The 24554-nt window shown below is 61.2% G+C and overlaps 1 protein-coding gene across 3 annotated transcripts in view; it reads left to right on the forward strand.

The window, feature by feature from the left end:
• EPN2 (epsin 2) overlaps positions 1-24554 on the forward strand; it is a 56444-nt gene that overhangs the window by 19644 nt on the left and 12246 nt on the right. For 2 of the 3 annotated variants that reach the window (XM_028499925.2, XM_028499924.1), the window contains exons 2-6: positions 1382-2145; positions 17256-17368; positions 18143-18256; positions 18785-18877; positions 19696-19870. In XM_028499925.2, coding sequence (XP_028355726.1) covers positions 1551-2145; positions 17256-17368; positions 18143-18256; positions 18785-18877; positions 19696-19870 — 1090 coding nt within the window. In that variant the 5' untranslated portion in view covers positions 1382-1550. The remainder of the gene's footprint in view (positions 1-1381; positions 2146-17255; positions 17369-18142; positions 18257-18784; positions 18878-19695; positions 19871-24554) is intronic. The other variant, XM_055090505.1, reaches the window with a different exon arrangement.

A 24554-nucleotide genomic window follows, 5' to 3' on the forward strand; every position in this document is an offset into this window, starting at 1 on the left:
TCCTGAGGGAAGGGACGCTGTTGCTGGTCTGTTTCATGAGTCTATCAGCAGTGTTGATTATCCACGTCGGGCGCAGTGCTGGGTGCTCACTGGGGACCAGGCCAGGTGGGCTCCCCGCACTCTGGACCAGAGCCCGTGGTCAGAGGCGCGACCCTCACTCCAGCTCCGCAGAGGTTTCTTCCCTGGAGAGGTGTGTTTGTGGCAGAGGGCTGGGTGTCCTGTTAATGTGTAACCCTCAGTTTTCTCCTCTGTGAAGTGAGGAAATTGGGGTAGAACCAGATTATTTGTAAGGTTGTACTGCACAGCTCGGGCCAGAGGCCGGAGGCTTTTGAAAGCCCGGCGGAGGGCCCGAGCCCTGCTCTAGAAGGGGAGTTGGGAGCCTTCATAAGAAGTCAGAAGAGGTGGTCACGGAGAATGCCCCGCAGTTACAAGCATGGCGCCCAAGCCAGTGTAGACAGGCATTAGATTGTTCTAGCTGGCTTTTGCCAGGCGGTGAAAGAAAAATACAATCGAGGACTTTCCTGAGAAGCCACCGTCATGAGAAGCCCATGCACTGCAACGAAGAGTAGCCCACCCTCTCCACAACTAGAGAAAGCCCGCGCGCGGCAACGAAGACCCAACGCAGCCAAAAATAAATAAAATAAAATAAATAAATAAATTTATTAAAAAAACACAATCGCAGCAGAGCTGTCCCAGTGGAAGTATTTTGAAAATAGAACAGTAGTTACAGTGTTACTGCTTTCCTTCCAGAGGCTTAAACTTGAGTTTAAACTTTATTCCTTCTTTTTTTTTTTAAAGTTAACCATTTTTAAAATTTATTTATTTTTGCTGTGTTGGGTCTTCGTTGCATGTGGGCTTTCTCTAGTTGCGGCGAGCAGGGGCTACTCTTCATTGAGGTGCGCGGGCTTCAGTAGTTGTGGCACAAAGGCTCAGTAGTTGTGGCTCACGGGCTCAGTAGTACTCTTCATTGAGGTGCGCGGGCTTCAGTAGTTGTGGCACAAAGGCTCAGTAGTTGTGGCTCACGGGCTCAGTAGTTGTGGCTCGCGGGCTCTAGAGCGCAGGCTCAGTAGTTGTGGCTCACGGGCTCAGTTGCTCCGCAGCATGTGGATCTTCCCGGACCAGGGCTGAAACCCTTGTCCCCTGCATTGGCAGGCGGATTCTTAACCACTGCGCCACCAGGGAAGTCCCAAACTTTATTCGCTTTTAACTTGTAGTATCGATCTTATCTTAGTTTTGAAGGGAAGATGGCATCTCTTTTGTCCTTGGGGGCTGGAGGACGTCCACTCACTGCCCCGGCTGACCAGTGCCTGCTGTTTGCAAAATGCTTGCCGTCCCGGGGGTGGGGGGCTCGTGCACAGTAACGTTTGTCTTCTCTCTCTAGGTCATGGCTTCCGGCTTCTCGGACCTGAGGCTCCAACAGAGGAAATGACCATCAGGGACCCTGCTCCAGACCCATTACGGAGACTGAACCTTCACGGGGTGCGAACCTGCCTGGGACAGGGAAGCTTCTCTCTTTGAAGGGCTTTACATTTGTCACAGAGAAAGTAAAGATGACGACTTCGTCTATCAGACGGCAGATGAAAAACATCGTGAACAATTACTCGGAAGCCGAAATAAAAGTCCGGGAAGCCACCTCCAACGACCCGTGGGGCCCGTCCAGCTCCCTGATGACGGAGATCGCGGACCTGACCTACAACGTGGTGGCCTTCTCGGAGATCATGAGCATGGTGTGGAAGCGGCTCAACGACCACGGCAAGAACTGGCGGCACGTGTACAAGGCGCTGACGCTGCTCGACTACCTCATCAAGACGGGCTCGGAGCGCGTGGCCCAGCAGTGCCGCGAGAACATCTTCGCCATCCAGACCCTGAAGGACTTCCAGTACGTCGACCGCGACGGCAAGGACCAGGGCGTCAACGTGCGTGAGAAGGCCAAGCAGCTGGTGGCCTTGCTGAAGGACGAGGAACGGCTGAAGGCCGAGCGGGCCCAGGCGCTCAAGACCAAGGAGCGCATGGCCCAGGTGGCCACCGGCACGGGCAGCAGCCAGCTCACCTTCGGCCGGGGCTCCAGCCAGCCCAACCTGTCCACCAGCTGCTCGGAGCAGGAGCACGGCAGGGCCGGGGGGTCGCCGGCCTCCTATCACGGCTGTGAGTAGTGGCCGAGCGCTGGGCACCGGGGCTGAGCCAGAGCTCGCGGCCCCTCCGTTCTCGCTGCTGGCAGATGACGGCAGTGCCCTCAGTCCGCCTGGAGTTACGGTCCCAGAGGTGCTTTGGGCCCCCGGGCCGCTCTGGCTCGGGGGTCCTTGAGACCCTCTGCTGCTCTGGGCTCTGACTCTGTTTGCGTGGGCGGGGCTCGCCCGGGGGTTGGGCGGGGGAAGGCGGGTGTGGCGGCCGAGTTGCCCGCTTCCTCCTGGGCAGGTCTGCGGCGAAGGGCCTGGCCTGCTCCTGCTGTCTAGCAATGGGGCTTGGCTGTTCCGGGTAACCTGCTTTCTTTAATCGCATATTCAGTGTCTTTCTAGTGACTGGGCTGCGGGTCTCCTGACTGGCTCAGTGTCTGTTCTGCTTGAGCATCTTGGGGTGAGATGGCGTGTGTCTGCCTCACTTGTAGAGGGAGAGGGCAGAAGCCTCTGCGGTGGCCGGCGTGGGCGAGGCCTTCCCTGCCTGTGGTCGAGAGTGGTTCGGTCGCACTGCCGGGTCCGTGCTGGCTGGGGCTGCTCTGTTTTCTCGTTTTGCATGTCGATGACCCTGGGTCTTTGCCCGGCGTTTGGAAGAGGCCGCAGAAAATAGAAGTGGGGTTCAGGGCCTGACGGAAGCTGGTCCGGGAGCCACGCTGGCATCCTTGTCATTCGCCGACGTGGTCCCTGGAATGGCGCCTCTCTGCTTTTGCAGTGTGGTGGCGAGGCGGGGGTGCTGGCGGCCTGCGGGCTGGGGGATGCAGAAAGTGTCTCTTCCGGCTGTGAAAACAAAAGTGCAGGCCACCGTACCCCTTGTTTTTGGAACAAGTAACACTGTCAGCACAAAACTTTTTTTTTTAAGGCAGTTGTTTGCAGTTTGACAAAGCGCTGTCGACCTTGCTTAGCGCAGCAGGTTTCAGCGGCGTCTGAGAAGTGTCAAGTAGGAGATTTGCATGGTAAGGTCAGACCCCCTGCCTCTAAGAATTCTCAGTGATTGTCAGGCTCAGCGAGGGCAGCGTTTCTTGTCCCACTTGTAGTTCCTGTCGTTTTCCCACTTAGTTTGAACGGCTCTGCTTAGGCAAAGTCTGTGACCTTCGCGCAACCCCTTGAAAGAAATGGAACCTGCACCCCAGGGGCTCTAGGCGCCGCCCCTGCGCTGGGTTGCACCATAAAAGGAAGACTGCCCTTACGAAGCGAAGTTGTGTGTTCCCCTCAGGGAGCCCCTCTCCACCCGAGAAAGGCCCCTGCAGGTGGGCTGAGTCCCGGGCCCCCGGCCTCCTCTTGGGGAAGTGGCCGCGTCTGGGCCGTCTGGGCGCTGGGGGCTGCTCCTCTGGCCTGCCTTTTGCGGTCATTGTCGTCTAGGTGAGGCGGCGGCCCGTCCATCGGTCCGAGGGTGTTCTGGGGCAGGGAGGAGTGGGTGGGGCCTCGGGTCCGGTCCTGCCGGCCTTGGCCTCCCCCGCCCTGCCCGGCGCTGCTGTGGTCCCGGCTCATCCCCTGAGACCCTGAGCTCAAGCTGCATGTTCAGGGTCCATTCGCTGGGCCCGGCCTCTGCTGCTGCCTGTCCCTCTAACAGCCTGTCACTGTGTGCGTGCGTGCGTGCGTGCGTGCGTGCGTGTGTGCGTGTGTGTGTCCCTGCCCCACAGCACCGCACAGAGGCCCCGCAGGGTCAGAGCAAGGAGCCAGCTGCTGAGCCAGCGCCCGCCCTGCCTGCCCTGCCTGCCTGCCTGTCCCGGGGCTGCCCTCCTGCTGCGCTGGCGCCGGGGCCCAGCCCTGCCTCACTTGGGCCTGGTGGCCCGGCCTGCGGGCTGTGTGCGCCCGCCGTGCGCTCGCCGGGGCTCAGCGCAGCCAGTGCTCTCCCCGCCTCTCGAGGCCCCGTGTGCTCCCCTCTCCCCAGAGCCCGGCCCGCACCCCCTTGCCTGGAGTCCTGCCGGGGCCTCGGGGGGCTGCTGTCCACCTAAGGCCTGGGGGACCGCTGGGCTCTCCCTGCGTCCCGCTCCCTGACGAATTGGAGGGGGTCATGCCGGCCGCAGACCCGGGCGTGGGGAAGACCGGGCCGCCTGGCCGCAGCGTGTGGTTCCAGCCTCGCCCCGCCAGGCACACCCGGGCCTCGGCGCCGGCGCCCGGGAGCCATCTCTGCAGTGCGGGGACGCGTGCCGGGTGGAGGGCAAAATGGGATGGGTTTTGCTTCTCGGCGAACTGCCGTCCTTCCTGAGATCCCCGTGACCGTGGGGAAGAGTTAGCCGCGCTGCGATTCTAGGTCGCGGGGTTTGAAGATCCCTAACTCAGTGGGTAACGAAAGTGGGGCTTCTCTTTGGATTGATTAGCGGTGTATCCTGGACAGTCTCCGGCTGGTGCGGGTTAAACTGAAAACAGTTCTCAGTGTTGCCCACGAGGAAATGCTCTCAGTCTGATCTGCCTTCAGTCCCCAGGGGCCCCGCCTCAGAGAAGAAAGTCTTCTCTTCTGCTCTTCCCGGAGGGAGCGCCAGCGAAGCGCCTCTGTGCCGCCTCCCGCGACCTGGAAATGGTTCCCGCTCGTCGTGCCTCACACACGTCGCCCCCCACCCCCGCCCTCAGGTGCCCGTGATCGCCTGCTTGAGCTCTGGGATGTTTCCTTGGCGCCTGTGCTCCCCTCAGGGCCTGCGCTGGACTCCGCAGGGAGGACCAGCTTTGCACTGTCCGGAGACGGGCAGGCGTGTTTCAGAGGCTCCCCGGAAGGCCCGCTGATGCGCCTACCCGCTGAGTAACGGGAGGGTCTGTTTGTGTCCCCCTGGCCCCCAGCTCTCCGGAGACGCTTGCACGTGAGGCCCAGGCCCGGGCCGCCCGGCGCCTGGGCCCGTGGGTCCCCCCGCTCGGTGCCCTCGTATACGCACGTCCGGGAAGTTGCTCGGCCTGCAGCCCACCCGGAGTTCTCTTTTCCTTCAGCTCCGGAGAAATTAACGGTAAAATGGGCGAGCAAGTTTGTTTTTAGATAGTTTCTCAAACCCTGGACGAGTTTTAGGCAAACACGTGCTATGTGGTGTCACCCTTTTGAGTGCTTTCCTCTCCGTATCTCACACCCTCCCCATTGCGGGGCTGCCGGGGGGCTGTCCCGTGACTCCTTGCTGAGCCCTCACCTGAGTGCCACGCATAAGGTGGGGGCTTGACGTGGGCACACGGTGGGTCTGCTTTGAACACACTGGCTTGGAATCCAGCACGGAGAGTCCCACTGACCTGGCTGTCGGAAACTGGTCTCGTGAAATGCGGGCTGTGATTCAGGGCAGACTTTCGTGAGGGGCCCAAGTCGGACCCCAGGCCCCGCAGGGGAGGCCTGGTGGGCGTGGTGCCGACTCTTGGCCTTGCTCGGCTGCCGCTCGGCCCACCGTGATCGTGTTTGAGGAGGGCTTCCTGTCATGAGCTGTACCCGTCGGATCCTCTCCGGGTCTCCTCACTCCTTCCGGTCTCCCGCACACAGCTGTAGAGTTCTTTCCTTCCTCTGCGGCGCATGGCTGCAGTTCAGTGCCCGCTTTCAGATTGCTTTCCTTGCTCTTAGCCTCGCCCGTGCTTACCCACCCCCCTCTTAGAAATGACGCCCTGATCCCGGCTCGCGGAGAGCGCCCGTCCGTCCCAGGGGTCCCTGTAGGGTCCAGCGCAGAGCCCTGGACGCACAGACAGCTCCCCCTGCTGGGTTAACCATGCTGCTGCCGGCCTTGGGCACCCACAGTCCCTCGTTCCCTCAGCAAAGGGCGTTTTGAGCTCCCACCTTTTGCCTCTGTCGTGTGCCCCCATCCCACTAACGGGGAGAGAGACAGGAAATGGTCGGCGTTAATACTGCACGCTGCACCACGAATGCTCTGGAAACCCCAAACCCAGCACAGCCCAGCGTGTGAGGAGTGGGGAGGGTGGTCGAGTGCTGGGAAGGCCCAGAACAAGGCTGGACTGAAGGAGGAGGGCTGGGCTGTGGAGGTCTGGAAGGGCATCCCAGGCAGGTGGAGGGCGGAGGGCTGGGGCAGTGGCGAGAGCGGAGGGCTGGGGCAGTGGCAAGGCCGGGCCTGAGGGGCGGGGAGCCGGCCACACGTTGGTAGATGGCCGGAGGGCCTCCGGGTCATCGAAAGCCCTTTGGCTTTTACTCGGTTAGCTGGGAGCAGGGGAGGGTTTGGAACCGAGCAGGGATTGGACCCTGCTGAAGGGAGAGAAGGTTCACGAGGACCCTCTGGCTGTGTGGGGGGCCAGGCGGGCCCAGGGAGGCTGCTGGGAGACCCCTGCCTTTCCCCAGGTGGGAGATGACGGTGCTGGACCTGCTGGGGCTGAGGAGGCCTGGGCACACTTTTAAGGAACGGGGTGGGTGTGCCCCGGGCTGAGAGGTGGTGGCTGCCAGCCAGTGGTCCCCAGCATCGGGAAGGCGGGGCCAGCCAGCTGGCGGGGCGTGTGCCCAGACCCCCGGGGCCTGCCACCCGGCTTTGGGCCCCGTGTCGGCTGGTCGCTCCCAAAGGGCTTGGGCGAGGAATTTGGCGGGAGACGGGACTCACTCGGGAGCCCGTCTCGCCGGAGCCGGTGCGTTCTGCACGTCGCGGGAGCCCTGATCTTCGGTGGCAGCGAGTGTCCGGCAGAGGCCGGCGCCGGCTGTCACGTCTTCAGGTGGGAAATCGAATCAAGAGGAGGCTGGTTGGTAGCACCAGCAGACCCTCGGAGGTGGCAGTTTTAGTGACACGTCTGTCCAGGCGGCAAATGTCAAAGGTGTTCGTTCTTGCCTCTTGGGCCCCCAGCGGGGTCTGAATGTGCCGTGGCGAGGCCTCCGCGTGGCTGGGCTGCTCGGGGCTGCAGTGCCTGCAACAGCCGGAGGCTGACGGTCCCCGTTCACTTCCTGTAGGAGGCGGCGGGGCGGGGGTCATTGGCGAGGACACCGAGATGGACTTGCTCCCCCAGATCCACTCGGTCGCAGCAGTGAGGCCAGGATCTGAACCCAGAGCCCCGGCAATTCTACGGTTGTGTGGTCCACCTCGTGTAACGCTGGTTACTCCACGGGGCCCTCTGATTGTCAGAGAGGGTGAGGTTGAAACAGCTGTCAGAGCTGCTGATGGGGGTTGTCAGTTAGGCTACTGATGTTGCCACGTGCCAGGGAAGACGGAAGGTGTGGCTGCAATAGCTGCACCTGTCCCTTTGTCTTTAAAGCATCCTTCGTAAAAGTGTCAGTACACAAACTGTCGTTTTACAGACTGTCAGTAGCGGATGTGAAGAAAGCAAAAGGGGCGTTGAGTCAGGCTCAGTAAGAGTTACACGGCGGGGCCGTGTCTGATTCGTGGCTGCTTGGTGACCAGATCCCAATGGCCAGCTTGAAGGAAGGGGGCATTTTAAATTGTTATAGTATAAATAAAAAGAAGAGGGAAGGTCTAAGAATAATTTTTCTTTGTGTTGGAAAGTAGACCACATCATTTATGGCTAATCTCTGTATATCACGTATTCTGTGTGTGTCTTCAGAGTACTCTTCTCTTGTATCTTCTGTCTCCTTGCACTGACGGAGCAGGAGCCTGTGCTCAGTGCCCAGTGCCTGACCCACGAGGTGCTCAGTAAGCAGTGAACGAACGAATGCTAAATCGACCTGAATCCTCTTTCTCCTGGTGGTGTTTTGATGTGACGTGCTCATCTCCACTGGTGTCTGCCTCTGTTAGCCTTTTGCAAATACCCTTTGTGGGCCTTTCCGGAAATGTGGGAATGTCGTGCCGTATCTTGAGACTTTGAGTTTAGAACCGCGTGACTCCTGTAGCTGTTAGATTTTGTCTGGTGATAAAATGCTGCTCCCGATTTGGCCAGCTGCCCTTTCTCTGTTCCCTAAGCCTCTGGCTCCAGCTGACCGCCCGGGAGCTTTTAAACCTCCCGAGGTGTCCCAGAGCCCCGGCACACATCTGACAGGCCGGAGCCTCGGGGCGGGCGCGGGCAGCGTGGCGCTGAAGCTCCCGGGAGGCTCCGGGCCCGGTCAGTGCGGGCCCTTCCTCCCGTCGCTTCCGCTGACACCGGCGGCCACGCCGTTTCAGAGATCGCGGCCAGCAGGCGACTCGCCGACTTCCAGCAGCTCAAAATGGGTGTTGCAGCGGGATGAGCCTCCTTCCGTGGCCTGCTGGTGGGGAGCGTGGTCCAGCTGGCGGTGTGGTGACCAGCCCGTCGGGCCGGTGCCCCCGTGGCCCACTTCTCCAGGTCTAACTGGTAGGCGCGGCCTGGGCGGCAAATAAGAAACTCTGCTAGCTCTTTCGTTATAAAGATAATGCCTGTCCATTCCCGATGGCGTAGAAAATGCAAAAAGAAGACGGACACGCTCCGTAATCTTGTCACACAGGCAGCTGTCGTTCCCACGCGGGTGTGCGTCCTTCTGGACGTTTGTTCTAAGGATTTTCTTTTCTGGGGTTGCAGAGGTGTTGTAAGCGCATCTTTGCGTCCCTGCTTTCTGTATCATGATGTCATCACCCCCCAGCTGCCTGGCCCGTGGGAATGGGTGGTTGTTCGGCTCTGTCACGGCCGTCTGTCTGTGGGCAAAGCCAGTGGGTTCTTACTCTGAAGAGGAAGCGAAGGCCAGATGGAGACCACACCCCCGGAGGCAGCTGTATGGGCAGATCTGGGTCACAGGCCTGGAGTGTGTTCCACGAGAGCAGGAGGAACCTCAGGCTTCGTGCCGTGCAGGCAGCGGGAAAGGGTCACACGTGTGTCGTTCACAGCCACGTGACCTTTTCAAAGCACATTTCTCAGAAGGTGAGCGCATTCATTCGCTCACTTCATAAGCCCGAGGGTGCTGGGGCCGGCGCTGGGCGGCGAGGGCTCACGGTCGGCGGCTGAGGCCTGGCCCTCCGCGGGCTTGCAGTTCGGGAGAGGCGGACACCTTCGCGGTGCGACACGTGTAGCGCTCCGAGGGGGCCGGGCAGGCAGGTCCGAGCCTGTTCTAACCCTGCGTGCGGTGGCCCAGAGGTCACCCCTTAGCTGACTCCTTACCACCAGATTCCCAGGAGAAATACTACCGTCACTGATTTTTTTCACCTCACTTCTGCGTGCATTTTCCGTGTTGCTACTGTACAGCTACACTTGGCTTCAGAGGTCAGAGTTTGGGTAGCTTAGACGTCCATACGGTGGCGGCGCGGCAGTGCTCGCTCTGGGTTCCTGCGTGTCCCCGGTGCTAACGTGGGCACTGCACACGCTGCCGTGCCCGAGGGAGCCGCTCCTCCAAGGAGCCGCTCACCATTCCCACCTCAGTCACAGCGGTTTCCAGGTTCTCACCGTGTAGATCACCACGTGGTAAGCGTCTTTGGGCAGAAAGCCTGCTTTTCTGAGGATTCTTCATTGTCTCAATGTAGAATTCCCAGAAGCGAGAGTAGTGGGAAAAATGTATGAACGTCATTCTGTCTCTTGAAGTTGGCAAATGTTTCCCCAGCGGACCAGGCCCAGGGGCAGAGCCGCCAGCCGGGGGGCTGACCGTGCTCAGTCGATAGCCCCGGAGCCCAAAACGGGTACTGAAATTTTTTGAAAGGTCATTTCTAGTTTAATAGATGGAAATTTCCATCGAAACACTCAGTTTAAAAGTGAGTTTCATGTCTGTAAGTACTACCCTGAGAAACTGACGTAGGCATTTAACCGAAGTTTATGATTGAATTAAGAAAGGGAGAAATTACGTCTTTGTTGAAGTTCCGGTGTTCCAAGCCCTCTCCTCCCTCCCGAGCGCCTGCCTGGGCAGTCGCGGGTGCGGCCCTCGCCCCAGTGCTCCCCCGAAGGTCGACTTTCCCATGGGTGTAGACACAGCACCCGGAACCGTGGGGACGCCCGGGAAAAGAGTGAGGAGAAACAACCCCTTCCTGTTTTGGACAAGCCCTCCCTTCCCCACCTCGCCAGCTGGTGATCTCGTAATGCAGAGGGTTTCACCTGCAGCCCAGAGAGAGCAGCACAGGCTCCCTCTTTTCTCGCAGGCAGAGGATGGGCCTCAAGTCCTGCCGGCAGATGACAGGGCGGCCTTTTGTCTCTGCTCCGCCCGCCCGCCCGCCCCGTCCGTCCCCACCGTCTCCCGCGCTGGCTCCTTCCCCCCTGGGCTTTGGCTTCTGCGCCGCCCCGTCCGTCCCCACCGTCTCCCGCGCTGGCTCCTTCCCCCCTGGGCTTTGGCTTCTGCGTCCGTGGGCTGCGGTGGCAGCACCCGTATCTCAGGGTGGTGGTGACGCGTGTGTGAGCTGTGCCCCTGGGAGTCACAGCTTTGTGCTCGCTGGAAACTAAACTAGGAAATGAACACACAGGGGCCTGAGCTCCTGCTCTGTGCCTGGAACGAGCCAGGGTGGGGAGGTTCCTGGCCACAGGCGGGTCTGGGGTGTAGAAGGCATAGGTCCTCATCCTGCGGGCTGCGGACGCGGGCCTCGGGGCCGCGGAGCACCTGCCCTGCTCTAGGTGGCCAGGAAGAGCCCCTGCCCACAGAGTGTCCCGCTGGGGAGGGCCAGCTGGGGCTCTTTCCTCCCTGAGGGCGGGGCGGGGGGGGCGGGAGTGGGAGTGTGGTCTGAAGGCGGGAAGGAACTGGAGGACTCTAGGGCCCTCTGCGGCCAGCGGAGCAGGTGCCAGGTGCGGGGGAGGGGCTGGTGAGCCGCCCTGGGGAGTGGAGGTGTGTGTGCGCAGGGAGGCGGAGCCTGAGACTTGACGCTGGGAGAGGCCCTGACCTGGCAGCCGCCCACCGGGGCTTCAGCCCCAGAGGTGGGTCGTGTCAGCTTTGGGGGCCAGAAACCCCAAATCGGGGTGTCCGCAGGGCTGTTCCCTCTGAAACCCACAGGGGAGCATCCTGCCTTGCGGCTTCCCTGCTTCTGCTGGTGGTAGCCCTCCTTGGTGTCCCGTGGCCTCGGCTGCTGCCCTCCCCTTGTGTCCGCCCCTGCGTCTCTTCTCTGCTTGTAAGGACACCTGTCATGTTGGATGTCGGGGCCCACCGGCTCCGGTGTGACCTCAGCTTAACCATTAACAAATGAATCTGCAACAGCCCTGTTTCCAAATAAGCTCTCATTCCGAACCCGGGGGTCAGGACCTCACAGCCTTGGGGCCCAGCTGTGCCCCAGCGCCCGGTCGGGAAGGCTCTCTGTGGGCTGAGTCTCCGCTTGGGCGGCAGGCAGCACAGGCCGCTCGCGGTGGGGGGGGCGAGGTTGGGCTGCCTATAGGGTCGGCGTCGGCCAGGCCGGGCCGGGCCCCAGATGCTCTCCTGTGACCTCGGGCCAGATGGTCCAGGAACGTTGCCAGGTGTGATAGAATCTCAGTTAAACCCATCCAGAAAGCAGCCGCTTCTCACCTCCTTCACAGGCGCCATCCTGGCCCAAGCTCCCACCATCCCCCCATGGACCGGTCAGGTGGCATCGCTGCTCGGCTTGCACCCTCCTGAAGGCCCTCCGAGAGCCCCCGGCACCGCCAGGGCCCTCCCGTCATGGCCCTCTGGGCGCTCTGCCTATGTCAGCCTCACCCCCTGCACCCAGGCGAAGCCCCCACCTGCTCTCTGCCTGGCGTCCGCGCTGCCGCCCAGGCCCCTCTGCGGTGTCTCTGTCAGACCTGAGCGCAGGGTAGGCTCTCCCCACCCCGGCCCACCTCCCCGGTGTGTGTGTGTCTTGTCCCCCTCACTGGGACACAGGCTCCAGGAGAGCAGGGACTGGCCTCGGGCCTGGAGAAGCGCCAGGCGTGGCGCGTGTGAGTGTCAAGGACCGAGCGCTCAGAGCACCTCAGGTCTCTGGGAGGGCGTGGCATGGGCTCCGAGACTGGCTCCGGGTTCTCCTCCTGCTGTGAGTCGCCCTGTGACCTCTCTGGGCCCCGGATCCCTCCTCTGTGGGAGGGACTGATGATGCAGAGCAAGGCCTTAGGTCAGCCTTCGTGCCCCGTGGCTGGGGCACCTCACTGCCGGGCCTCAGCCCTGGCCTTCGGCGGGTTGGGGGGCAGGACCTCGCCTGGACTGAGGGTCCGGCGAGGCGCCAGGTGTGGTACACCTGTCACGTGCCAGGCGCTCCCACAGGAACTGGTCTGATCCTCATGACAGCCCGAGGCAGCGGGGACCCTGTCTCCGCTCCGTCCTCCAGGTGAGGAAGGCCAAGTGTGGAGGGCTGAGCAGCCGCAGGGCCTGGATCTGGGCCCATGCTCGCAGGCGCCCCCCCCCCCACCCAGGACCGAGACACCAGCCTGGGTGGGGCCCGTGCGCAGCAGCGAGTGGACGGCCCCGTGGCTCAGTGCCAGGGAAGAGCACGTGTTTATGTTTTCTGGGTGGAATCACAAGAAAATGTCAACAGCTGCTTCCTCTGGGGAGAGGAGTGGGGGCAGGAAAACGGGTGGCCCTCACTTCCTTTTACGCTGAAGTATTTAAAACAGGCTCTGGCATCTCCCCTTCCCCCATCGGCGTGGCGGTGAGGACAGGCTGTCATCCTGCCCGGCAGAGCGCACAGCAGCCGTCGGGCCCGTCTCACCCCAGCCCGCGTGCCCGTCTGCCCACTGTCTACACCGAGACCAGCAGCAGCACGGTCGCTCGGAGGTCCTGTCCTGCAGTCTTACTGTGCTCACGACCCTGCTGTGCTGAGACGCCGGGCCGGCCATCTCGCAGAGTGGCCCGAGGTCTGGGTTTGTCCACCTGCTGTCTCAGTCCTCGCCCTGTACTTCTGTGAACTGGGATCAGATGTCGAGTCTGCGTTGAAATCAAGTCGGGGGGGTCTTGCCGGGGCCGTCAGGTGTGGGCGACGGGCAGGGCTTGGCCACGTCCCACCCTCCGTTAGGAAGTCACACGCCCCCCTCTCGTCCTGAAGGTCACCTGGCTGTGGTGGTACTTTAGGCTCTTCACATCTTGCAGCTCTTTGGCTTTTCCACAATGTATGTATGTTTTTTTTTCTCTTTCAATGTTAACCTGGGGTGATCTGGGCTTATTTTCTCCTAACTCGCCTTGCTGGACTAAAAGCAGTCTTTCCTCTACTGCCTGTGAGCTGGGAGAGGGAGGGCCCTGGAGGGTCTCCCTGGGGAACGGGCTCAGGAGCCTCCGCTCTGCGTGGGAGTGTCCTTGGTGGCCGAGGGTCATCGGTGACTCAGGAAACGGCTGGTGGAACACGGGAAGTTGTCGCCACACTGAGGAAGACCCAGTAAGCACTTCACTGCAGTTCAGTAACGAGGAAGGAACTTAGCTGGGCCGGGGAGCTGGTCACTGGGGGGCAGCAGCTGGCCCTGGGCTCGGTGCCGGCTCCCCAGCCCCTCCTTCAGAGACGGGCAGAAAGAGGAGGGCGGAGGCCCCGGCCGCCAGAGCCACAGTCCTCTGCCCATGGAGGCCCGGGGCCAGAGCGGGTACCAGTCCCTGGTTTCTGCCGTGCGAGACGGAGGGGGGCGTCTGGTGGCTGCGGGCAGAGTGGAGAGCAGTGACCTGGGCAAGGCCTGGCCCCCAGGTTGGGGGGGCCGCTGTGTCTCGGGTCCCCCTGACACCCCCCCCCCCCACTTCATAGACGTGGAAGCAGAAGCCCAGAGAGGTGGCCATTCGTGTGCAGTCCCCCTGCTGCTGTAGGGTGGGGACGGGACGGGAGGCCTGGCATCCCCGTCAGCTGGCGGGCGCGGGGTTGTTAGGGTGGTGGCAGTGCTTGGACCCAGATGGGGTCTTCTTGGAGCCCCGCTGCCTGGCGACCTTGCATTCTTGCCAGGTCGTCAGACGTGCCTCGTGTACCCGGCGACAGCCTGCGTGCTAGGGCTTTACGAGAAGTCCCCGTGCAGAGCCGCCTCTGGGCCAGCTGGGTCTGCAGAGCCTGTGCCCTTCACTCGGCGTCCGTGACTGCAGACACCGCTTACGTGCTTTCTAGGGACACTGCAAAACGTAGCCAGTGAGAAGAAGCAGTTTCCTGTTTTTCTGTTACCTTGACTGCTTTGCTTGCTTCTTTCGAAATTCCCCGGCCTTGCCCGTCTGAAGCGCCTTTGTTTTAGGGGCGAGTTGGGGGACCGGTGTGGGTCGGCCGGTCCCTGGGGCAGGCGAGCAGGGTGAGGTCGGGAGGCCCTGCGGGAGACGCCAGCGGTGTTGCTGGTTCTCCTCTTAGCCTGTATTTTGCGGGAACCGTTGGGCTTGTGTAGGCTCCCTGTTCAACCTCCCCTGCCCCGAGCTTTCTCAGCCAGGGTAGCGACTGGACAGGGTGAACGGGGGGCCCACCGAGCAGGTGAAGGCCTTGCGCTGCTCCCCACGGGCCCGTCGCAGCCGCAGGAGAAGGGTGGTGAGTGACACGCTTGCTCGTGGGGTGATTTGCTTGTGCGCACGGTGCCAGTCTTCCCTCGAGAGGGTGCTGGGTCAGAAAGCAGCCTGAGACCCGAGGGCGGCCAGCCCCTTGAACCCCTGCTTCTTCCACCGTCCCCGTGAGCGTGGACCCTCAGACCCTCACTTCGTCAGAGTGGGGCGAGGGCCAGGCTCCGGGGGTCAGAAGGCCCATTCAGGCCTCTCTCACCACCACCTCTGTGTCCACTGCCCTGTCCTCGGGCACAAGAGGCCCTTTGTGGGGACGAGATGCCGTCACTAGGGCAGGAACGTCTCCGCCGGACGCCTCCCTCGCAGCTGAGACCGCCGTGTGCGGCTCCGCTGACACTCTGGGCTGGTGGCTGTGGATCCTTCCAGCTGCGTGACCGAGAGCCGCGCCTCCTCTCATGAAAACCACAGCGTTCAGGGGAATGCCCTTTGTCTAATTTCCATGCTGACGTGGTGCGTGTGCCGGCCCCACGTTATTCCAGCAGCGTCAGCTGCGGGGGGTGCAGACGTGCACGCTTGCATTTGAAGCTGGGCTGGCCTCGCAGCTGTGCTGAGAGGCGCGGAGGGCAGGGAGGCCTCACGTCTCCGGCAGGCCCTGCGCAGGGCCCGGCCCATTCGCTCCGGTCCCACCGGCTTAGGCCAGGTTCAGCTTTCCCTGCCAAGATGGGGCTCTGTGTTCAGGGGGCGTTTTGGGGTGTGGGATGGGGTCTGAGGTCTTCTCCTTTCTTCACTCCTGGTTTCCATTTGGGAGTAGACGAAGGGTGTCGGATGTGCCGTGCTGGCTGGAAGCTGAGGGCTTTGTGAAGCAGCCTCAGAGACTCTTACCAGGAAGGAGGCTGGGCACGGGCGGCCTGAGTGGCTGTGACCTGGACGGGAGAGCCACGTGCGTCACAGGAGTCCCCCCACACCGTCCCCCACGACTGGCCAGCTTCCTTCGTTCCCACCAGTCTGGGTGGTGATGTTGCTTCTAGAGCACGAGGAAGCCAGAGCTGCCGCCTGTGACGGGCAGAGGTGAAGTTTGGAAACAAACCAACCAAAAATGTGCTTTTGTTTTGGTATATTGTTAAGAAATCCAATTATTTAGGTAGACTTGAGGACATCCTCTTTCTTACTTGTTAAGAAATGCCTTGGAAAATACAATGGGGGCAATGCCCTAGGCTGGGATTTGACTTGATTTTATTTAGAAAAATACGTTTGTGTTTTTTGGATACCTGCAGCATTTTGCTCTTTGACCTGTTCACCAGCTTAGAGTAGACATGAGGCAATCGGTTGCTGGCTTTTTTTTTTTAATGTTTCTCTTGGTTGACAGTAAATCACAGCGGACACACTGTGCTTCAGGCCACGTGATTGTTCCAGATGCAGTCTCACTGCTGTGTGTCCTACGTGTCTTTCCTAAACCGTAGGACAGAGTGATGCCAGTTGCAGCCCCCGCCCCGCACTGCCCCTGCAGCCTCGCCTGTTCTTCTGTGGGTTTTTCCAGGACCCTAACTGCACCTCGCCTCTTCTCCCGTTTTACTCACTGTAGCCAGAGCCCAGCCATCTAGAAACCTCAGTATCAGGCATCATTCCCCACCGTTTACTTTCTCCCAAAGAGTCAGAGCCTAAGAGGCAAGCTTAGGTTGGAGATTTAGGCAGAGGCCGCATTTGCGTGAGTGCTGGGCGCTGGGTTTGCTGGAAGGGATGTCACGGAAGAAGGGGGCAGACGATTATACAGTCAGAGCATCTTTAACGACCACCCCTCGGCCATGCCGTGGGGTCCTCCATCTGCCTATCCGTCCGTCTGTCCATTTATCCACGCAGGGGGTGTTTGCCAGCTGCTTTGTCAGACTTTGTGGACGGACGTGATGGTGGGAAGACGAGCCTGGGCCCTTCCCTAGGAGCACCTGCTGACATGACCCACCAAACTGCAGAATAGGGGTGCTGGGAGAGAGGGAGCGCTGACCCAGCCCTGGCGGGAGGCCGGCCCCAGAGGGCCAGCCAGGGAAGCCGAGCTGGAGAACTGGGGAGGAGCAGCTCGCACAGAGGCCCAGAGGGAGGACGGGGCAGAGGCGTCCAAGGCGGTGGCTCCACACCTCTCCGGGTGGCAGGGCTTGCGCTGCGAATCCCTCTCCTGGGGGGCGGCGGGCGGGGGGGGGCGCACCCTCGGGCTGCCGCTCCCGAAGCTTCACGTCTGGTTTCTGCGGGCACCCAGGCTCCCTGGCGCGGGAAGCGTGATGGTGTGTAAGCCCGGCGCTTTCCGCGTGTGGGGCCCAGCCTGGCCACGGTGGGGCTGTGGGAAGACCCCTTTCTTTGGGAACCGGCTGGGAATTCACATCTCATCCCTTAATCAGAACTGCTTCATCAAAGCAGGTGCCGCTTCAAATGTTTAAACTAGCTAAGTACTTGAGCAAACAATGGCTATGTGTGTGTTTTTTTCTTTCAAGTCAACGTGCAGTTTTACTTAAAAAACAGAAATTTTCAGGGTTACTGCAGAAATGTTTGGTCTTCGTTTTCCATGTCCTTAGGACCGGGAGATACGGTGGGATTCTTACACATGCGAAGGGGGGTTCTTGAGAGGAGCCCTTAGTCCACAGAGGCCTTGTACTTCTTTGCATGATCTTTGACCCAGCTTTTCAAGAACTGTGCTCTCGATGTTGTAGAAACTCAGCCCCCCTCCTTGAAGCCGTGCAGTGGAGATAGGCTCTGACCCCCGGCCGCCCAGGGCGTTTGTCCTGGCGAGCGCTGCGTGGCTGGCGTAGTCGTGACGTTCCTTGGCTGTGCCCGCAGCGTATTCGCAGAGCCCCCGTCTGCCAGCCAGGGTGGCCCTGGGGGTGTGAGATGGGAGCGGGCGGCCGGCCAGGGAGCGCTGGTCCCTCACGCTGACTTTGCCTCCCCCGCAGCCACCTCCCCGCGGGTGTCCTCGGAGCTGGAGCAGGCGCGGCCGCAAACGAGCGGGGAAGAGGAGCTGCAGCTGCAGCTGGCGCTGGCCATGAGCAGAGAGGTGGCCGAGCAGGTGGGTGCCAGCAGGGATGCGTGCCCCCGTGGGGCGGGGCCCGGGCACACTCACACGGAGGAGGGGCTCTCGCTAGTTGGTCCTGGGGACGCATCGGTCAGAGGTGCTTCCCGGAAGCGCTCCCGCGCGCTTGGCTGGGCTCCAAGCCAAGTGTCCACAGACCCTCAGCGCCGAGAGCAGACCACGATCTGCAAGGTGGGTCGAGAGCATCTGGACCCAGAAAAGGGTGAGACGGAGGCTGGGAGGAGATGCCCAGGAGATGAGAGTCTGACATTCAGACGTGGCCATGTGTGCAGTTTTCTTTTATAAGCACACGTTACGTTAAGATGGAGAAGGAGAGGGTCTTCCCTGATGGTCCAGTGGTTGGGACTCCCCGCTCCCAGTGCAGTGGGCCTGGGTTTGATCCCTGGTCAGGGAAGTAGATCCCACACGCATGCTGCGCAGAGCGGCCAAATAAATGAATGAATGAATAAATAAACAATAAATTTGAAAAAGAAACAAAACAGGCTTTTACAAAAAAGATGGAGAAGAAGGGAAAGGAGCAGCCTTCAAAGGGGTCGGCCCTTGGCTGCCGCTTTCAGGCCGGACTTGCTGCCCTTTGGTTAAAGAAGGCGAAGGAGTGCGGCGAGGCCCGTGGCCCCTCTCCCTTGGCAGTGCTGTTGAGAGACAGTGGGGGGTCGGATGGAAGAGGCAGGTGTGGGTCCCGCGGTGACTGGAATATCCCAGAGGTCCATGTAGCGGCCAGCTCCCGGCAGGGCCCTTCTGTCCACTCAGGACGTGCGGCCTGCCATCGACGGGAGGTGCAGAGCCCTCGCGGGGAAAATGGGGCAGATGGACGGGCCAGCCCGTTGTAGTTCCTTGCTCCTGTCTTATGGTAAAGAAGACGCAGTGAGTGTGTTTACTTATATTTAATCATTGTATTGTATAAAAAAGCTAGGTCGGCCCAGTCTTTTTATATATGCTGACTGTGCCTTGAATAAATATAAATTAAATATAACGAATCACTTCTGTTAGAAATCATAAAATATAAACACACACTCATTTTCTGGAAGCACACACAGTGGGGGCAGGGTGGAATGACCTGTGATTTCTGTCTTCTTTCTAATTCCTTTCCGGGTTGTTTGTGTTTTATAAGGAGACATATTGCTTCTATAATTAGAAAGAATTTTGAAGTCATTTTCATTTTGAGAAAAAGTATTTTACAAGTATTTCCCTTCCCCCACCCGGGTGGGCCCCCCCACCCCGCCCCCCGGGCACACCTTGGGGTGGGAGAGGCTCGATGTCCACGTTGTCCCCAGACCCTCCTTTGAAGTGACGTGCGATATGGCTTTGGCTTCCGGCTCTGGCCAGGAGGGCCTGGCTCCTGGCCACGTTGTTGCCATGACCACCAGCTTCAGGGGCCATTGTCCTCTACAGGAAGAGCGCCTCAGGCGGGGAGATGACCTCAGGTTGCAGATGGCCTTGGAAGAAAGCCGCAGAGACACAGTCAAAGTTCCAAAAAAAAAAGAGGTGAGCGCTTCACAGGCCGGGCGTGGGGGGCAAGTCAGTGTGTGAGACCCTCCTGAGCCCAACCCCCAGCGGCTGTCACAGCCAGCGGCAGTGAGGAGAGGGCAGGTGACACACACATCCGCCCGATGGGCTGGGCCCTGGCTGGGCCCTCGCCTGACCCCGCCTCAGTTCCGTCCCCCCCGACCCCCACCTCGCGCATCTCCGGCCGCTGCTCCGTAAGCTGCAGGCGTCAAGTGCTTTGGGACAGTTTCCTGGCCCGGGGTAAGGTGGCCCCGGGGTAAGGTGGCCCGGGGTGAGCCGGCGTCCTCCTTACTCTGTGCCGGGCTTCCTACCCGGGACCTAAAGGTGAACTGGACGTGGCTCTGCCCCTGACAACCTCGTCATCCCGTCGGGAGACAGACCCTCTCGCAGGGCCAGGGCTCCAGTGGCCTCCCTGTTCCAGTGCTGCGGGGTCCCTGAGGGCAGCCAGGCTGGCTGTGGGAGCAGGAGGGTGTGGCGGCCCCCGGGAGAGAGCCCTGGATGACGCTGGCAGCTGGGGGGCCGGGCGGGTCGGGGGGCCGCGTCTTGGAGGGAGGCAAAACCCTTCTTCTCCTGGGAAGCCCCAAGGACCTGTTGACAGACGGCGGGCGCTTGGCACACAGCAAATAGCCGGCGTGGGTGGAGCCTGGTCCTTACTGGGAAGCAGTGATGTGGGGCGGCGCAGTCCCGGGTCCTCTGGGCCCCCAGGAGGCCTCTGCACTGGGAGGGGCACGGGCGGACATTGGCCGCAAGGGCAGCAAGGTAAACCTGTCCTCTTTCCTCGGTCCTCGTCTCAACAGCATGGCTCCCACCCGCAGCAGACCACGCTGTTGGACCTGATGGACGCCCTGCCCAGCGCGGGCCCTGCTGCCCCGAAGGCGGAGCCCTGGGGCCCTTCTGCTTCAGCCAGCCAGACCAACCCCTGGGGTGCTCCGGCAGCCCCCGGCAGCACTTCGGACCCCTGGCCGTCATTCGGTAAAGACCTCCCTCAACCTCCCTCTCATGTCTCCCCTGCCCGCCTGCTGGACGGGGGAGTGGCTGCAGGGCGCGCGGCTCCCTCTCACCTGGCAGCGGTGGGAGTGGGCCTGGGTGGTAGGGGTGGGTGTCCAGCCCCCCGCAGCGCCCCCCTGAGGACTGCGGTTCAGGGCTCTGCTTCGTCCTGTTGCGAGTGGTTTTCTGCTTTGGGGGATTTCTTCTCCGCTGCCCGCACGCCTCGGAGAGGGCTTGTCCCTCCTCCGGGACACGCGTCAACTCTCTTCAGCCTCAGAATCGCACCCCAGGTTAAGAAACTGTAATACGCAGCGTGAAACGTCTAAATCACCGTGCTGTAGTTAGCCAGAAATTACAGCGTGCTTAAGTGATCGCTAATGAAAAGGGGACACGTTCACTGGAATTCTTCTTCCCTGTCATTTAAGCAATAGCGAATCAGTGTACGAGGCTAAATGGATATTTTAAAGTTCTGTTTGATGCCAAATGCAAGGTGAACTTGTGATAGGCGATTCAGACGGGAGTGTGGCGCCCTCTGTTTAGTTTGGGCCGAGATCTTGGGCACGTGGGCTTCTGGATCGCTGGGCACAGGGCTTGGCCTGCAGGCTTTGGGATGGTTTCCCACCCAGCCTGCCGCTCTGGGAGGCCCCCCGGGTGCTCCATCAACCCTGCTGGCCATGGCTGATCCGTGGGCTTTCTGTCTTGCAACCTCGAATGTATATTTTGTGCCAGTTTGCTCGTGTCTCTTGGGGCCTCTGTTTCCCCAAACCGGAACCATCTTTTGTGTTCGGCTCGGTTCCCTGGAAGTTTGCCAAAGTGCACCGAATACCAGGCTCTGTCCTGCTGTGCGGGGACCCAGACAGGAACAGGTAATGGCCCTGCCCTCCAGGCCCTGGCAGGTGTGGGCGAGTCAGGCCGCCAGCCTAGTAGCAGTGCTGTGTGGGCAGGGCCCCGGGGGCCGTCTTCGCGTCCATCCTGGGGCAGGAGTCCAGCGGGCGTGAGGCGTGCGTCTTGGAGGAGTCTTCAAGGAGGAGCAGGAGTGGCCGGGCCCCGAGGAGGCGTGGGTGTTCTCGCAGAAGGCTCGGCTCGTGACGGGTGTGAGGCCGAGCGGTGCTGTAGTGGGCCCAGGGCTCGGGCCCTGCTGGTGTGAAACGGCAGCAGGGGTGGGGGTGGGGGTGGGGAAGGGGAGGGCCAGGCGGGCGTCCCCGGACTTGTCCTTGGGGGATGCTGTTGGCCTCAGGGCTGGGCACAGCCCCACACCCGCTTTGGTGGGAGCCCTCTGTGCCTTGGGGCAGACCCAGGCCAGTGCCCCAGAGCTGTCGCTCACCGGGAGGCCACAGCAGCCCCGCCTGTGTGCTGTGCCCGCCCCCGCCGGAGCATGCGTGGCCACACGAGGCAGGTCTGCTGGAAATGCCCCTCGGCTCCGCCCATGGGGACACGGGCCCTTCCAGGCAGCGGCTCGGACTTTTCTTTAAATCTGGAAACAGTTCTTGTGTAAAGTTACGGGCGAGGTGTTCTTCAGGAGAGACTCTCAATCCCTTTCAAAGTCGTATGGGGTCAGTAAGCAGACGGGCGGCCTCCTCAGTGCCCGGGAGAGGGCGTGGGCCCTCCAGGAGCTGGGGAAGCCAGCGAGCTTGAGGACCACTGAGTCCAGTCAGTGGCTGCTTTGGGGAGGGGTTTGGGGATCCCAGTGGTGGGAGAGAGACAGACTTTTCCCTCTCTACCTTTTTTTTTGTTTACCTGTTTGACTAATTTACCAGGGGTAAGTATTACCTGGTCAGGAGAGAGGGAATACATATTTTTTCAACCAGCCAGTTTGCCCAGCCCTCGCATTGGCTGGTGGACAGGGCTGGGCCCTGGAGCTGGGTGTCCTGACTGACCAGGCACCTGGCCCTCGCGGGGAGCTGGGGGGGGGGTCTCCTGTGGGTGGGGCAGGACCACCTCCAGTGGTTGGGGTTCTCACACCTGCAGGCAGCGGAAGCCAGCAGCAGGGGAGAGGCGGCCGGTGCCCAGAGGCAGCTGAACATCACATGGGAATTCTGCCCACGTGGTTCTGCTCTTGTAAATTTTTTTAAATCAAGATAGAGCTTACACAACATGAAACTCACCATCTTCCCCATTTTCAAGTGGACAGTTCAGTGGTTCTTAGCCCTTCATGATAGCGTGCAGTTATCAGTACTGATCCCAGGACTTTCCATCGCCCCAGAAGGAAACCCCTTCCGTTAGGCAGTCACTCCCCATTGCCCCTCCCCCCCCACCAGTCTGCTTCCTGTCTCAGGAGTTGCCTGTCCGGGCCTTTCGTATGTCGTGGGATCACACAACACGTGGCCCTTGTGACTCCCAGTTAGCATGTTTTCAGAGTTCGTCCACGTGATAGCACACATCCCTCCTTCATTCCTTTTTAATGGCTGAATAATGTTCCATTTTATAGACATACCACATTTTGTATAACCATTGAGCAGTAAGAGAAGGTTGAAACCTGGAATTTTGAAACCAAATTTTTAAATGTTGACAATGAATTTTAAAAACTAAGAGCGTGGTTGGAGCTGATCAGAGGCACCTGCCGTGGCCACGTGTGGTTGGTTCCTGGACGGCCACTTTGCCATCTTTTGCTGCTTGCCCAGCCCAGGGCCATCTCCTTGGTTCTGATGCACCTGGCATCTTTACCAGTGACTCGGGGAAAACAGAGCACCAAAGCCCAGAGAGGCTGTTCATTCCTCTGAGGTCACACAGCAAGCGAGGGGCAGACTCAGTGCTCACGGCCCCCAGTCCTGGAGTCGTCACGCCATCCCGGACTGCCGCTAAGGCCTTCTGTGGCCGCTCACGTCCGGGAAAAGTCCCCTCAGACTGCAACAGGGAGCGAGAACCGGTGTTAAAATGTTAGCTTGTCTGCTTCCTGCGTCCCCCGGGCCTGTGTGTTTTCACGTGGTTGGGGTCACATCGTGGGTACGTGTAGACGTTTCTTTCTTCCGTGCGCGGGGAGCCTTTCCAGGCAGCAGTCGAAGCTCTGGACGTCGGCTCCCGTGGGCAGGGCTAGCGCTCTGCCCTCAGCAGCGCTGCAGGACGCGGCCTCAGCCCTGCTCCCAAGCTCACTGGGCCGCGGTGGCCGTGAACTTGCTTCCTTCTCCTGAGATGCCGCTCCGGAGCGAGACACAGTGTCGGGCTTCCTGCTTAGTCTGTGGTAGAATCTGCCAGCGTCTGTTTGGTGAACACCCCACCACCCCGAAACAACTAGAAAGATCAGAGTCTCTTCCCCAGCACTGTTGGATGCGCCCTCTGGATGAAAGAAGCGCTGTTGTGAAAGCCGCCCTTGGTAGCGAGCCCTGCCTTTACCAGCTTGTGCCAAGGGGCCTCGGGAGGAGATGCTGGGGGCTGGGAGGAGGGAGAGCGGCGCCTTCCAGGTCAGCAGGGCACTTCCTGCACCTGCCAGACACAAAGCAGCCACCTGGGACAGCAGGGCTCATGGCCTGTGATTCCGACGGCCTTGCCCGGCTCAGCCCCACCCCGCTCACTCCATGGCCCGCCGTGTGACTGCTTCCCTGTCCCGTGGGGCTCGGGGGGCTCGGGGGGAGCTGGGCGCGGGAAGCCGGGCACGCTCCCCGCGAACGGGCCCTCGGTCCTAGCCTCCCCTCCTCTCGGTCACTCAACAAGCGCCTGTTTGTCGGGTGTGTGGCGCGGCCGGGCCTGCCGGGGCTGTGGTGGGCGGAGCACAGCGGGGTCCACCGTGTCCCACGTGCGGTCAGTAGGGCAGTGCCCGAGGCCCGGGGCGGTGGGAGGCCAAGGCGTTCCAAGACGGCCTCTGCCTGGCGGGGCAGCCTGGCCCCCCTTAAATGCCGGCTCTTCACGTGATGCTGTGTCCTGCTGTTTGGCTAGTGAACGCCTGGCTGTGCTTGAAAACACGGCTCGGGTGTCCCGCTCGGGGAGATGGGGTCACCCTGTCCTCAGGACCCCTCCTTCCCTGTGGTCGCCGGCTGCCCGTGACCCGCGTGCTAGGTACAGTCGCCGGGGCCGTGTTCCTCTTGCAGGGCAGGGCAGGGCCTGGGCCGTGCGGACCAAACGATCCTCAGAGGAGCCAGGTGGCGCCGAGGGCCGCCTGTCTGTGGCAGCGTCCGGCCCCACCAGACGTCCGTCTGTCCATCCGGCCTGCGATCCGAGCGGCCCAGGAGCCGGGTGGTTCTCCTGCACCTGCTGCCCATCCTAGCCGCTCGGGGAGCCTCTAAAAATGCAAATGCCCAGGCCCTCCTTGGCATCTGTGTGTGCGGGGGTCAGTATTCTACTCACACCCCCAGGGGATTCCCAAGGGCCACAGCCGAGAACCGCTGGCCTGGCGCCCCCTGAGCTGCGTGGTGAGCGAATCCCTCTGCATCAAAGGCGTTTGCAGACTCTCTGCGTGGGCTGTGCAGAGTCGGGGCGGCTCTAGCTGTGGGTTTCTACACCCGAGTCAGACATTTACCCGGAACCTTCCAGAAGTGCCCTCCAGCGTCGACGGTGCCCATGGTGGGAGTCGGGGTGACCGCAGGGCCCCCGCAGCCGAGATTCTGTGGGTCCCTCAGGCCCCATCAGTTGCCAGCACCTTCGTGTGTCAGGTCCTCTCTGAGGCCCGGGAGAGCGGCGGGAGCTCAGCCCCCGTGAGCAGGTGCCCGTGAGGGGGCTGCAGGGTGGGGACCGTGCC

Source organism: Physeter macrocephalus, chromosome 14 (genome assembly GCF_002837175.3).
Source record: "Physeter macrocephalus isolate SW-GA chromosome 14, ASM283717v5, whole genome shotgun sequence".
Classification (NCBI taxonomy): Eukaryota; Metazoa; Chordata; class Mammalia; order Artiodactyla; family Physeteridae; genus Physeter; species Physeter macrocephalus.